This window comes from Pavona decussata, unplaced genomic scaffold (assembly GCF_977016875.1).
Source record: "Pavona decussata unplaced genomic scaffold, jaPavDecu1.1 SCAFFOLD_34, whole genome shotgun sequence".
Taxonomy (NCBI): Eukaryota; Metazoa; Cnidaria; class Anthozoa; order Scleractinia; family Agariciidae; genus Pavona; species Pavona decussata.
In genome coordinates this window covers 1,633,096-1,648,461 of record NW_028145457.1, presented here as the reverse complement: position 1 = coordinate 1,648,461, position 15,366 = coordinate 1,633,096, and the positions used below count along the sequence as shown (strand labels likewise).

At 38.1% G+C, this 15,366-nt stretch overlaps 1 protein-coding gene and 1 long non-coding RNA gene across 2 annotated transcripts; both read left to right on the top strand.

Annotated features, from left to right (window-relative positions):
• The first annotated feature begins 33 nt into the window (after nt 1-33).
• LOC146484403 (uncharacterized) lies at nt 34-8,949 on the top strand. Its single transcript, XR_014863651.1, has 2 exons — nt 34-301; nt 8,604-8,949. It is a non-coding gene; the product is annotated as an uncharacterized LOC146484403 (long non-coding RNA).
• A 2,482-nt stretch (nt 8,950-11,431) lies between these two features.
• On the top strand, nt 11,432-13,480 carry LOC146484402 (vesicular inhibitory amino acid transporter-like). The gene has a single exon (XM_085104917.1). It carries the CDS (start codon nt 11,654-11,656, stop codon nt 12,968-12,970), a length of 1,317 nt encoding a protein of 438 aa, XP_084961043.1. The 5' UTR covers nt 11,432-11,653; the 3' UTR covers nt 12,971-13,480.
• Nucleotides 13,481-15,366: the final 1,886 nt, after the last annotated feature.

Below are 15,366 nucleotides of genomic sequence, written 5' to 3'. Positions count from 1 at the left end.
AGGCTAACCTCGCTCTAATGAGCTCATGCGGGCTGCGTAGGCGCGGCGCTGTGCAAATCATCACGTGATGCGATTCCGAGAATTTTATTGGCTCTTTGTTGAAAACTGTCCACAATCCAAAATGGCTGCCGGTGGAGAGTCGAGTACGTGTTGCTTTTGCCAGTTCTGTGAGGGATCAAGGGCAGTTTTGTCGCCAATTTCAAGTGGAACGTGTTGTCTGAAAAATTTTACGTTGCAGTAATGTTTGGCTCAGAGATTTCAATATGTTGTCGAGACGAGTAGAAATCGGCCATGTAAAAAGGTATGTTTTTGTCCCATTTTACGGAAACCGATTGCTTCGCCCACAGGTTAACTCGCCTACAGGTTGATTCGCCTACACTAAAGTTAACTCGTCTACACGTTTGAAGTTAATTCGCCTACACGTGAAGTTATAACTCGCCTACACGAAAGCTCGATAAAGTTATGTACTTACACTGTAGTTGTCTTTATCTTGATATTAAACTTAAAAGAAACGAATTGTGTTTGATTAATCCACTGATACTGTCGCTCGGGGATTGGGAAGAGTCCTTATAAGTTTCATCATTTCACCACAAATGTCTCAAGGCGCGTGGCAAATGAGACCGTTATTCAAACGTTCACTTAAAGAATTGATAAAAGCTTGGCTTTACGAATGTTTGAAGCTTAAAACTCTCTGCTCGAAAAAAAAATCACACCCTTTGTCTTTTCAATTCAATAGACGTTGATAATCGGGATACGAATCCCGGTAAACATGTTAAGGACGGTGCCTACTATTTTTTCTGCGCATACGTTCTGCGCATCGCGAGATACTCGGGTTTCCTATGGGTGGTGCATACTAATACACGGATATTTTTGCGCGGTTTAAAACTATGCGAAGAAAGCAGAACTTAGCAAATGCTTTTGGTATCTCAAAAGAAAATTGGGGGTAACCATGCATTTTTCATAGATAACTAAGCGTCAATTTAGGAAAATATCCCATACATGCTTTATATTTTGGCGTTTTTTAGAGATATTACTGCTTAAGGTGGCTTACTACAGTTTTTGTACTGTGCGAGTCTTTGATATGCGCGCGCGCTGCCCAAAGCACGCAAAAGCATCACGTGCGAGGAAATTCAGGCGAGCTTGCTGAGGAAACCCGCGAGCACAAAAACAAAATGGCGGCTGCAGGGTCCGAAATTAACTTTTTTAGGCAGGCGCCAAGTGGTGACTGAAATTTTTTTTTTCAGTCGCCATATGGAAAAATGTGGTCGCCAAAAAGCAGGAAAAAAAAAGTGTCAATAAAATTTTTCCTTCGCAGCGAAACACACCAAAATTTTGGGTTGCCAGAAGGAAAATTCTGGTCGCCAATTTTTCTTTTAAGAATCAGAACGAAGAGAACACGTTTGCGTTTGGGGCCCCAATGGCGATTTATACACCTACCACTGAAAAACCTCGACGAATGAATCGAATGCCGGCTATATATGCAGTTTCATAAGACTGCTAAATGTTTTAAGTCAACTTTATACCTTCTCTTGTCTCTACCTTTTGGAGAAGAAATGTACCCGATTAAAAAACTGCCGGTTGGTTCTTTGCTCTATGTTCAAAAGCGTAAACGATCTTTCCTTTCGCGTTCTGTGAAGACGATCGACGGATCGCCATGTTGCTCACACCACGCCACAACCGTGCAGCATTTCTCGTTCACAAAACATGGCGGCGAAGCTTCGCACTGCTCGAGCTGTGAAGCGTTGTGATAGATTTATAATAACAGGAAAATCAGTTTTATATTTCAAAAGCAGTGGAAAGGTAAAAAGTAAGTAACCAATTGGCGGGTGGCTTTAAATTTTACTTTTAATCGATTTGGCTGAAAATAATTTGCTGAAAATCAAAGTTATTGTTTGTATAATGATCGTGGCATGAAATAGCTAATCGCCCGCTGGCGACTAGTTGTGAAATTCTGGTCGCCAGTGCAAAATTTTTAGTCGCATTGGCGACCAGGAAAGCGCAATTTCAGACCCTGGGCTCTTGGAAAAATTTCCTGTTGTTCCAGTGGGTTTCAGAAGTGTGTTTACAGTAGCTAGATCGTGTTTGGGCTTGATAACTGAAAAAACGTGTTGTCTAATGGTTGCCGTTCCTTAACAGCCTTAAAGCCTTAGCAGAGTTGTGATTTTGCGCCAAATGTTTGAACACGAACAGCATGCACTCACCAGTTGGAGCGCGTGCGCGCACGCGCGCTGGATCCCGGGGTTTTCCCAGAACAAGCATGCACAATGGTCTTCTCACCGTATGTTGCAAAAACTAGTTTTTCTCGCTTTATTTCTCCAAATCTAGCCGTACAACCTATGTTCGAATTTTAGCTGTTGAAAGAAAACGATAAAACGGAAACGTGAACATTTTTTAGAGAAAATCTGTCAGAAATTTTTTAAGGAATTTACAAATAAGGCAAAATTTCCCAATTTTGTCATTTGCCAAATTTCTCCCTGACAAAATTTCGTGTTCTTCCCTGTAAATACTTATTTTTGCCCACTTTCCAAATCCTGAAATTTTGAAGTGGGTCGTATGGCTAGATTTAGAGCCAGACAACTCTGAAAGGTGTAGTTTCCAGGCCCCCACTAAGACTCATTCTTATGTATTTAACACTTTTTGAGCATTCCAAATTTAATTTCTGACTCAAAATTACCTATTTTGTATTTACTGTACTAGAAAAAATGTCCAAGAAAATTCCTGTTGGCGTTTATCTTAAGTTTGATTTAAGGCGTTCTTTCACTCCAGAAAACTGTAGTAAGCCACCTAAATTATCCCTGAAAAATGCGTGATTACCCCCAATTTTCTTTTTGGATTTCAATAGGCCTTGCTAAGATCTGCTTTTCCCGCATAGTCGTAAGCCGCACAAAAATACTTCGTTATTAGTAGGCACCGTCCTTAAAGCTTGCGTTACTTGTGTGAATGACTGATCACTTATGGGTGCTAGCGATTCCTTATAAGCTTCATCGGAATCCGGTCGTTTCGCCTACGGGTCGTTTCGCCTACTGGCTGTTCGCCTACGTCTAGAGTTGATTCGCCTACGTCTTATATGTCAGTTCGCCTACGATTCATATGTTGAATTTTAAATCTGAATTATTAAAGTCTTTGGTCATTGGAACCTTAAAAAGAAAACACAACAACAAAAGTCGATACATTCTATCCTTGATGTATAAAAAAACAAAACGCGCTAAAGCTTTATTATAGCAGAACCCGGCATCTACGAATAGAATGGTCAATGTGTGAATGATATTCTGCTTAAAATGAGTTTAAAAAAACGTGTGATTGTAAAACTGAGCATTAAGGTGTGTATTAAAATGAAATTAATCACAGTTTACGGTCTTTGTGCAGGCTTGTAAAAGCGCGAGCCACTGTCTTTGTGTAGACTTGTGAAGCGTACGAACTTACGTAATTACGAACTTATGATCTCAATTAATGATCGCCAAATTTAAATAAGCATCGAACTTAATCTCGGTTTTTGGGGCGGGTGTCACTCGGATAACCTAAACGTCCCCGCATGTAATAAGTATATTAGAATAACAATGTTTAAGGGGCGGGTGTCACTCGGATTACCTAAACGTCCCCGCATGTAAGAAGTGTATTAGAACAAAAATGTCGCGAAATGAACACGCTTTATGCTGAGTGTAATTGGAGCTTCGTTAGGCTTGATTTTGAGTGTGAAGGCAACTTAACTCCAAAGCGGCAGTTAATATTGAGTTGGTTTATTTAGCACACAAAATTACGCTTTGGGAATTGACTCAACTGAAGAGCCGATCGCGCATAAAACAGATGAATCAACTAGTGTAGGATGTGTTTTACGACGTACGCGAACTGACATATTTATAAGACGTAGGCGAATCGACTTTAGTCGTAGGCGAATACAGACCGTAGGCGAAACGACCCGTAGGCGAATCACCTCAAGTCGTAGGCGAACAGACAGTAGGCGAAACGACCCGTAGGCGAAACGACCGTAATTCGCTTCATCATTTCACACACAAATGTCTCAAGGCGCGTGGCAAATGAGACTGGAAAACAAACCACTTACAAGCTTAACTCTCTCGATGTATGAATGAAAGATCGAAGCATGACATATGAGATCTTGTACACAATCCTTTTTCACATACTAAACGCATTTAAGAACGCTACACAAATGTTTTAAGCATTAAATCTCTTAATGCATGCACTAGAAAAAATCACACCTTGTCACAAGTCAACTTCATTGTTTCTTATTTAAGCAAACATAATTTAAATATCAATAAAGGGTATGAATAGACGTGTCTTACATGTATTTACTTTAGTGATTCTTTGAATGGTATCCTTCCCTTTGTAAAATTTGGTATGAAATTCCCTAGTTTGGACTCTAATACTTTAGGAACATTGGCAACCTGACAACCCACGAGGCTCGGTGAAAAACGTTTGACTGCGCAATCAAAATTGGGTATAGCCGCTGACAGTCCAAAACCCAAAACCATTTGGATTGAGATCGATCGGTGGTTCGGCGAAGGTTCGGTCCTGTTATTTAGTTATTCTGTATTTACCTCTTAGTTTTCATTAATGCTTTATGTTATAACATCAAAAGTCTTCATTTCAAAGCAACCTCGAATGTGTAGGCGAGTTAACCTCAAGTGTAGGCGAATCAACTTCACATGTGTACATGTAGGCGAGCTAACCTGTAGGCGAAGCGACCGACATTCCATGCAAGTGTCTTCCCACCTGGTACAAATAGTTATTATGTAGAGTCAGAAGTGCAACTCTTGGGCTTTATGTTGATACAGGAATTAGCTTGTACCAGGTGGCAGGGAAAGTGCAGGTGCATATAATATGTTACCCATTTTTTGCACCATTAATTTTTGGCCTAGGGAAAAATCAGTGCATTGTGTAATCGCATGATGGCACCAATCTTGAAGCCTTTTGATATTTTGAATACTTAATTAAGCTCTCTTTGCATCTAACGATTCCTAACTATTTCCAGATATGTTATATAACTTTGTTATGCTTAAATTATAAAAAAATTGCAGATATTACGGTACGGTGCAAATGTAAGTTGACAGTCTCGACTCGAAACTCGATCCTCGATCCTCGAAGCTATCGAGAATTGAGTATCGAGGCTCGAGTTTCGAGTATCGAGATGCTCGAAGGATTTGTTGAGGATCTCGATGGCTGATTTTGAGGAAACAATTAATTTCTTGAACCTCAAACAACGAAAGAGAACAAAAGCGATTTTCGCATGGCTCTCCATGTAGACTTTTTTTAGTTTGGTCAAAAGTTGAAGTAAATCAAATCAGCAGTGAGTGTTCAATAAATCTGTTTCGGCATGTTTCTGCCTTCCACGTATTTTAAAACACATCCGTTCGTTGTCGTTGTGGAATTAAAACACATGCTTAAATCTTTGATATACTACACCAATTTTTTTTTAATCAAACTTCAAACTCAATGAACCCAGCTAAACTACAGTGTAAACTACAAGATTTCGTGGAATGTAACACCATTGCTTCTGAAATATCTCACTGAATATCTTCGCTGCGCAAGATTATACTTGATTGTTCTTGGATCTTTCAAATGAAAACTTCAAAAAAAGCATTTCCTTATTTAAAAATGCACAACATTTATGGTAGAATTCGGCAAGGAACCAGGGAAGCTTCAACATGGCTGTTCGCTTGCCTCTGAGCAGACTTTGAAAGCCGCCGCGAATGTTTACATCTTCGGCGTAGCATTACAAATTTGCATAAGTATTATCGAGATCATCTCAAAAGGCAATGTCACGTTTTCTTCATTTTCTATCAACTGATATCGGATTGTAACCCTCTTTTCTTCTGACCGATGACTGGATTACTTGTTCACTAAACCCAGTTTTAACAGTGAAGGAAGTGAAACTAAAAGATTGCGACTTTTTCGGCCGCTGTTTCACAAGCCGAGAATTGAAACACGCGTGATCGCTCCCTAGACCAGTATGCTGCTCATAATTATGCTTGATTGTACTTTTAAATCTTTCAAATCAAAACTGTTAAAACAGCATTTCCTTGATTAAAAACCCACATTACTTTCGGCTATAATCGGCAAGGAACCAAGAAAATGCTTGGAGAGCTAACTCTTTCCTGCTCGAGCATACACATGCGCACATCACTCCAACAAAAACGTAAACACAGCTGGCTGTCTCGCAGAGTTGGTTCCTGTAATTAAAGGAACCAAACTGTGCCCCTGGATAAGACGTGTGAAAAACTAATCACACAGAAAGTTCTTTGTTTCCCTGCCTCGAAACTCGATGCACTCAATACCTGAAGCTTTCGAGGATCGAGTCGCGAAGTTCGAGTTTCAAGGGACTGTCAACTTACATTTGCATGGTACTGTAAATTAAACGATTGTTAGTCTTCTTTTGCACTGCTGTATCAAGTCAAAGGAAAATCAAGAAGACTGTACAATGGGTTAATTTCCTTACTAGTAATACTAGTCGTAAATATATAGTCAGTGAGCGGTTGCGCTTATAATATTTTATTTTTGTGATATTTTTCCCAGAGAAAAGAGGAGACACTTACAGTTTGTAACGAAGGTTATTCCCTGCATGTGTCCTCATTTTCAAACTACATGTATCGTAAATGATCTAATAAACGCCGAGGGTGTTTATTGAATTTCAAGGGTCCGACGGGGGCGTTTAAAAGATGAGAGGAATTTAAAAGAGAGAGGCGTTTGTTCTAATAACTGTAACATGGTAACCTTAATAAGGTATTATAAAAATCTAAATGACAGAGCTTTAGGAGACTATCAAGTCAAACGTGAAGTAGTCCTTGTTATTCCGGGATGCTACAATACTAGGACAAGCTGAAAGAAAATTGCTGATATCCGAAGCACAGTGATCAAGAACATTAAAGAGCGCTTTCCTCACTTTGAACTGGAAATTGAGCAAGACGCAACTCGCACACCGGTGTTAATTAAGCAAGAACGCAAGTAAATTGATTGATCTGTTTCTAGTTTATGTGTGGTTTTCAGGGAAGGGGAGCGTTTATTAGACAGGGGGCGTTTGTTAGAGAGGGGCGTTTAATACAAACTTGTCAGCTTAGGGGAGCGTTAATTAGATAGGAGGCGTTCATAAGAGAGGGGGCGTTTATTAGATCATTTACGGTATATGCATTGCAAATACTTGGAATTTATGTATTGTTGCCATGGCAGATATAATTTCCAAATAAGTAAAGTTTTCAACTTTTCGATCAGGACTGTTATTCATTAGATAACCTGAAAAATATTATACATTGTAACGATGCTGTTAATTGTAGATGATGACGGTAAAAAAAAATATCAAACAAGAATTTCAAGTTAAAACACAGGTAGCCCAAGCTCGTGTCACTAGAGAGTGTAATAAATAATTTCTAGTGGGATGAAGACCCACTAGTAATTTAAAATTATTACACGCTCTCTAGTGACACAAGCTTGGGTTGCCTGTGGTTGAAACAGTTTTAAAATAATTTTCATGGGTGGGGGAGGAAATAGAATGGTTGATTGGTCAGCAGATGATGTCACCCTGTGTGATCTGCAGTCGTAACATCCACTTTTACCTCTTTATCATGTTAAAGTTTTCTCAATTTCATTTTCATCCAGGACAAATGTCTTACTTTAATGGCATGTGTAACTGAGTAAAGCAAATTAATCTAATATTTCTCTATTCATATGGATAAGGATTTCTTGTTACATTTATGCTAACCAATAATTGTTTCACTTAGGTCCATGTAGCACAACATCATCATTGCTTTTCATAGGGTCTTAGTTTTCAAGGGATCTCATTTTTTTCTCCATGGTTGTTTTTATTTTAAATTTCATACCTTTATTAGTATTGTCATATGAAGAAAAAAGATAATACAAAAATGGATTTTACACCAAGATGGTCTTGTGAAGATCTATGCATTAAAAGGATAAAAAAATTAACCCCCTCCCATATGTGATATGGTTGACCACCCCCATAACTTTTCAACCTTTTCCCCCTAGATTAAATGAAGAGGTTAAACCTGCAAAATAAGCTATAGTCTAGGGGTATACCTAATATACACAAGGATTGGGACTTTTTTGAAGTTTTAAATTTTTATGTTTTAAGGCCATTTATCTCAAAGCCATAGCCTGCGTAACAGTCATTTCCGTTTCCTTCAAGCCAAGCGGGGCAAGCGCGCGAGGGCATTGGGCAAAAAGGAGCAAAAAAGTAGGAGCGGGGGAGAGGAGTGCCTCCCCCCGCTCCTACTTTTTTTGCTCCTTTTTGCCCAATGCCCTCGCGCGCTTACCCCGCTTGGCTTGAAGGAAACGGAAACGAGTTGCTACGCAGGCTGCAAAGCCATAACTTTTCTTATTCATAATTATATCAGTTATGAAATACACTCATGAGTAGCTTTAAAATGGATCATACATGGACAATGAGTTTGTAGTCTTGGATCTGGAGAAAATGTTGTTTTGCCTTAGGGGTTAAAGGGTTAAGAGAAATTACTTGTGCCAACAGACTTAAAAATACTAATAAATATACACTGTAAATAATGGGAAGAAAGCAGTTATGCAAAGTAACTTGAATTTCTTGCATTTATTAATGTTGGCTTTATTATTGATTCTTTCTTTAGGGTTGGCAGCATTGAAAGAGACCTTGAAACCAGAGAAGTGTTCAAGCATAGGGCATCTTTTGTTCGCTTTCAGTTCCATCTAAAATATCTTGCCACCAGGAAGACGAAATAAATGTCATTGCGGTTGGAGAGTTTTGTTATTGGGCAGAGGAAAAGGGGGCCTTCTCTTGAATAAATTTTTTTAATAATCATTTGTTTAGTTTCTGTAGTTCTTGCTTGAAAGTGTTGGTTCCACAGCAAAACTAAAACAGACCTGTGAACTAGATCTTCAGGCTTGGTTCAAGGCAGAATATTGTTACCGACCTACAGTTTGTATTTTAATAAACAGTTGTTCAAAGATACCCCACTTCATGCTGCAAGTAATTTGTTCACTGGCGAAAAATGTCTGATTGGTTGAAATTCAACCACTTGACTTTGTAGTTCAAGAAGTAGGGAGTTTCCCCTACACTTTTTTCCGTGCTCAAGCCGCTTCCTGCATGCTTTACAACAGAACAGAGCACAGTCGAGGCTTCTTTATTTCTTAAATAAAAATATTCTGGGGTAATAAATGGAAAAAAAACTGTGATATTTCATAACAAGCAGTTCAAATATAAACTAAACAACGATCTTTGAAAAATTTGCAGAAACAAGCGAATAAAATTAATGTTTTGCGCAAGCTTTGAAATCACCGCTCTTTTCCAGCAGATTCCGGTTACTGTGACCATTGTCGGAGATAGGAAAATCCTGCCCAATCCCAGAGCCAATCAGATTCTAGAAGTTTCAGGATACTTTCCGTTTATGAACAGAGAAAAAAAAAATTAGCTGTCTTCAAAATTTCCGTTTGTTTTTGAAAAAACCAGTTGGGCATACAACTTCCAACTGCAAAATCGCGGGTTGCAGCACAGGGTAAAGTTTGGTGTCTCATTACACATTGGCTTACGTGGAGGGGTGGACGTACGGACTACAGACGGATGGTCGGACAGAAGTGACGTCATAAACTAACCAAAATTTCTCGCATCGATGGGTTACCATAATTATTTCCTTACCCTTTCAAGGCCTCGCTGAATAAAACTTTCGTGGTGTGGGCTCCCTGTATAAAGATTATTATTATTATTATTATTATTATTATTATTATTATTATTATTATTATTACCCATGGTGCACCGCTATTACCCAGCTGCCGATGGATCAACTTGTTACATTCCCCTAAAAAGATGGGTTTTTTTACAATAATTGTGATTTACCTCTGATGAGCTTTGATTTATGCCTTGGAAATATATTTTAAGATGAAGTTTAATTCGTTATAGAGTACATGTACTGTTGTTTATTACCTAAGTTTGCGTACAGTTTTCGACTACAGTGAGTCTGGCCTAATTCATGTTACTTTTTTAGACTTCAAATTCTTTTTAAGTCCTGCTTGTTTTAAATACAGTAACATTAAGATGACGAGAGAAGTCGTATTGTACATTCAGTGTATTTTAACTAAGCTAAATCCGTTATAACTGTTTTCTATTAGCGACCTTCGAAAAGTGCAGTCGAAATAAGGGGTTCACGGCAAACTTCACCGTCTGCCGTCGGCCAGTGTAACTTTGCGTCTATTAATAAATGCATATAACTATCATGGATTTCAAACTGAACATTACGGGAATAACTTTTTTTTTCAATATTTCCTACCATGCAGGCCGAATTCGCTGAGATTTTTCCGGATAGCCGGTGTGAAAACTACTTAATTAACTGAGGAATTTCCACACATAGGTTTGAATGTTTGGAATTTGTCACTTGAATAAATCAGTTTCTGAAGTACAAATTGTTCACTTAGAATATATTTTTGGCCATTTCTTCTTATAAATTTATATAATGGTTTATCCTTTGGAATCTGGAGACAAACCGAGTAGAATTGGCAAATTTTAATTAAAAATTAAAAAGGACATTTTTTAAAGATGCTTTATTGTGTGGGCGAGCCAACTGATTCCTATAAACCCAACTTATTTGAACCGATGGACTTGAAAAATAAGGCAATTACATACCCAGACTCGATCTTTCAAAAAGCAATATTCATTATTATTGCCCAATCACAAGGCAGAAAGTTTGATAAAGGAATTTGGGTTTGATTAAAGAGTAAACAGTGGGGTAAGCGGCGGCACTACGACAGAAGGATGCTTTATTATTTTTGATTTCCTATTCTAAGCCCTTTTCATTTTAACCAGATCTACGAAATTTCGCTGGAAATTGTTAATTTGATTCAAGTGTCAAAACTTCATTAACGCTAAAAAATAAAAGAGATCCATTTCTTTGTTTTTCCTCAATTCACTGCTTTGTTTATGATCATGCACAAAACTGGAAGGGTATGGATGGAAGAACAACGTCTCTTAATGTACCACATTTTTGGAATGCAAAAGCGATAAACGGCCTTATCACCTATCACTAAGTGAATTGATAATTCTCTGTATCTTCCTTTTGCAACTGAAAATTCATAAATTATTACCTAACACACCAAAAGTAGCCAATTTAATCTACGCTGAGCACCTGTTTAAATTATTAATAGGTAGAAAGAATATTCGAAATTTAATCAAAAACTGCTTTTAGCGTTGGGTTTAACCTAGGCAAAACTCTTCTGCTTCCAGGTGAAGTTGGGAGTCAGTCTAAAATCATTCACTGTGAGAGTTTTATGAAAAAAAATAAGTTTCCCTCTTTCCGCTTAAGAATGTTTGCATAAACGAAACAGTACGTGCAAGCAGGTGGAAATAAAAGATATTTTTCGCTTTGTTGTGTCACTGTTGATTGGCTGTTATTCGTTGCAGCACAGATAATTGGTTCGTACACTAATAACCTTAAGGACTTCCAGCAAATAAATTATTTGTGCGAATACAAGAACGTTTTATTCAAGAAGAGGTCATTTAAGCCCGAATCTTTGTCTCGAATGATTTTAAGCCGACCGGTCTCGTTTACTGAGTGGACCAACGTGTTAAGCACCGTTAAAGCGATCGAAGAAATATTCGCTGACAGAATGAAACTTGGGAGCTAAAAACAGTGAACTTGTCTCAGTAAAACAGTACGGGAAAGATTCCGCTATGACTGAGTCTAGGTCAACTTCACCACTGCTGGGGAAAGGATTTAACGGTGACCAAGAAAATGAAGAAGTCGAACAAGAGAACAAAACTTCTTCAGCGCAAGCGTTTTTCAATATTTTTAACGCCAATATGGGCACAGGAGTTCTCGCCATGCCGTATGTTGTACGTCTGACCGGCTACTGGGGTGTTATTCTGATAATCATCATCGCTCTTCTCGGAAACTACACGGGAAAGCTTCTCATTTACTGTCTCCGAGAAGACACTGCTTACGAAAATCTCTCCAAATCCACTTACGCTGATCTTGGAGAGGCGTTTTGGCCCCGGTATGGGCGCATTATGGTTCACATCACCAACTTTTTTGAGCAGTTCTCGCACTGCACGCTGTTTCTGATAATGTGTGGGACCGTGCTTCATCATACATTCCCGGACAGCTTCGTGTCTGAAAGTGTGTGGATAGCCGTCGTGTCCATTGCCGTGTTACCTTGCGCTGGCGTGCGCACCATGAAGCACATATCATGGATCAGCCTTCTGACTGTGATTGTGGCCCTTGTGACTTCAACCTGTGTGTTGGTGTATGCACTGGCCCACTACCATCAATGGAAGACACACGAGTTGGCACCGTTCAAGTTCAAACAGATGTCCATTGCTATGGGGATCGTGGTGGTGACATACTCCTCACAGGCTTATCTCCCGATCATCGAGAAGTCGATGCGCTATCCTGGAGAATTTAATGCAATCATGGATTTCACCTACACGCTTGTCACCATCATCAAATTCAACTATGGAATCCTGGTGTTCTTTTGTTTCCGTCAGCACACAGAGCAGATCATGACGCTGAGTGTTCCACACGGTGCTTTCCGTATTTCTCTTTCCCTCGCTGTTATTGTGACCGCCCTCCTGTTCTATGTCGTTCCTATGTTCACGCTATATGATATTTTTGAACATCAGCTCAATATTCCTTTGTTCGCAGAGCTGAAGGACGAACCTTTACGCTGTAACAAAAATTCTATGCCCAAGTTAGTTTTTAGATTTGTATTCATTTTGCTGTCAACACTAGTAGCAATTTTTGTGCCACATTTCGGCTTGTTAATGGCCTTTGTCGGCAGCTTTACTGGCACTATTTTAGTGCTTATTTATCCTTGTCTTTTCCACATTAAGCTTCATTATTCTACCATGCCGTGGTATCATATATTATTTGATTTATGTATAGCTGTGTTTGGCCTGGTGGGATGTGTCTGTGGGGTGGTATTCTCTTCGATTCAGATCGCCAAAGAGTATGATTTTTACAGGATGTGGGGAATAGAGCCGGACGAGTAGGGACTAAAACTTTCTTTCAACATAAATTTTAAAGTACTGTTGTCTCTTAAGTATCAATAACAGCGAAAAATATTCTAGATTAAAATCTATATTTACATCGGCGAGAGTAAGGAAAATTTGTTTCAAGCGAATGTGCTAAAACTTGTCCGTTGTGAGTTGTGATTGGATAACTGTTATCGGTGTTTGGGTAACCACAGGGATTTTTTTTCTTTTCATGCTAAACACACCCACATAAATTCAGATAGGGTAAGAATATTGTCTTACTGCGTCGGCGGTGAAATAAAATTCTTTAAAAATAATCAATGTATAGCTGGTTTAAGGAACTTTGCGTTTGGTATTTATGTCAAATATCTTTATATATTTTTATCTTTTTATTTGCATTTTTTTTTATTTGATCGGAACGGTACCGCCGCAAATTTAAACCAAGTTCGATTGTATAAGCAGGGAAGGTATCCCGGCATTCTAGATTAATTTCATTTTGAGCACAATAAAGTATATCTTTTAACTTTCTCTGAGTTGTTTGTCTCTTTTCGATTATTTCCAACACGCCTGATTTTTAGAGAGTTTCTATGGAGATAATTGGACTGGGTGGATGAATATTAGGAGATATTTGAGAGAAGAAAGCAATAAGGCGACATCAAAAGTTTTTTGCTCTGTTTATCTCAAGTCTTGATTGGATTAGAGATATCAAATTGTTTTTATTGAAGGGAACTCTGTGTTTAATTTTGACTATTAATGTAAATGGAGTGTGGGGTGCACGAAACCTAAAAATGGTGTTGATGGACTTTTAAATTATTCACTATGTATTCCTCCGAAACGTTATCTTTCAATTGTGACAGCTGTCTTCTTTTTTCCAAAAAAAAAAAAAAAAAAAATCTAAAAAGGGGCTAATTTTCACTTAATCTGAAATTACTAATGTATAGGTGCAAATAAGCGCGATTATATTCACCCAATAAGCTTAACTTGATTAGTATAGTTAACTAATTAAGTTAATTCACGGGTCATCGTTTTCTCCTGTAGCCGTTTTTATCGAATAGGTGTGGACGGCGTGCAAAAGCTAACGAAACGTTTGCGTTTTCAAACGAGAACGGATACATGCAGACGGCCGGTAAATACCATTTCAAAACAGAACATGTGGACCTGTTAAATCCGTCTTCAGTTCATCCAGCTTGTCTCACGACTGCATCGCTTGTCGCTAATGTTCGCACTAACAGTCATAACATTTGATTTAACTGAGAGATACAATGGGACCGGTGCTTTTATTTATTTATTCGAAGTAACTGAATGAAAAACTATAATTTTAAACAGAAGACGTCTTGAAGTGTCTAATTTAATACGCTTATATTTAAAAATTGGTAGTGCGACTCCTCGTCTCTAACTAGAATTGGAACTGACATCTAAATGTAATCTTTTACCAGATATTTTGTCTTCGGAGAAAACGTCTGGTAAAATAGATCCCGTTCTCCAGTGAGATTGGTTAATGAAAATGGCCCGATGCACTACGTTCTTGCATTACTTTTCAAATATTGCTACACGTAGTACAGTAATAGCCCGCGTATAAGAACCTGGGTTTTGAGAACCTGTTAGGCTAAAATTTTCATTTTAAGCCCCCGCCACATAAGAACCTATTTAGGCTAAAATTTTAAGTTAGGTTCTTATCAGTGGGGTTGCTGTGAAAGTGTATAGGTAGAAACTGCTGAATTAAGATCATCATCTATTTAAAAGTAACTTGACATAATTTTTTTTTCTTTCAAGCTTAATTACCATGTTGTATGTCTATTGTGTTTGCCTTTATACTGTATTATGAGATGATATTTATAATATATATAGTATATTCAGATGAAATTCATATGAAAATATAAGAACCTATTTTAAGAATCTTGGTAGCCTAAATTTGCTTTAAGTACCATTTATATAAGAACCTATTTAGGCTAAATTGAAAAATTCAGGTTCTTATACGCGGGCTATTATTGTAGTACAGTTATTACAGCTACTACACGTGCAACGGCTACTACAGCTACTATACGTACTACATCTACCACAGTTACTACAGCTACCAAAGCTGTTACACGTACTACAGCTGTTACACATACTACAGCTGTTACACGTACTACAGATACTTAACTACAGTACTACATGCACTACAAATATTCATGTCTCATCTCTCCTATTAGGTCTTAATAGGAGAGATGAGACATGAACATTTTTTCCCGTCTTTCATCCTCCTAAGTTATGTAATAAACTCATTGTGACGTATTTTGTTTTCGTCTTCCTCGTTGTAACGTTAGCTATTTTGCTTATACCTATTTACCAGTTGTCTCTCGGTATTTTCAAATTTCAAATTGTAACGTTTTTGTTTACGTGACTTTAGTCTAAATTATTCAGGTATCTATTGT

What these genes read in the sequence shown, in the direction of transcription:
- LOC146484402 (XM_085104917.1), top strand. Translation starts at nt 11,654, where the DNA reads ATGACTGAGTCTAGGTCAACTTCACCACTGCTGGGGAAAGGATTTAAC.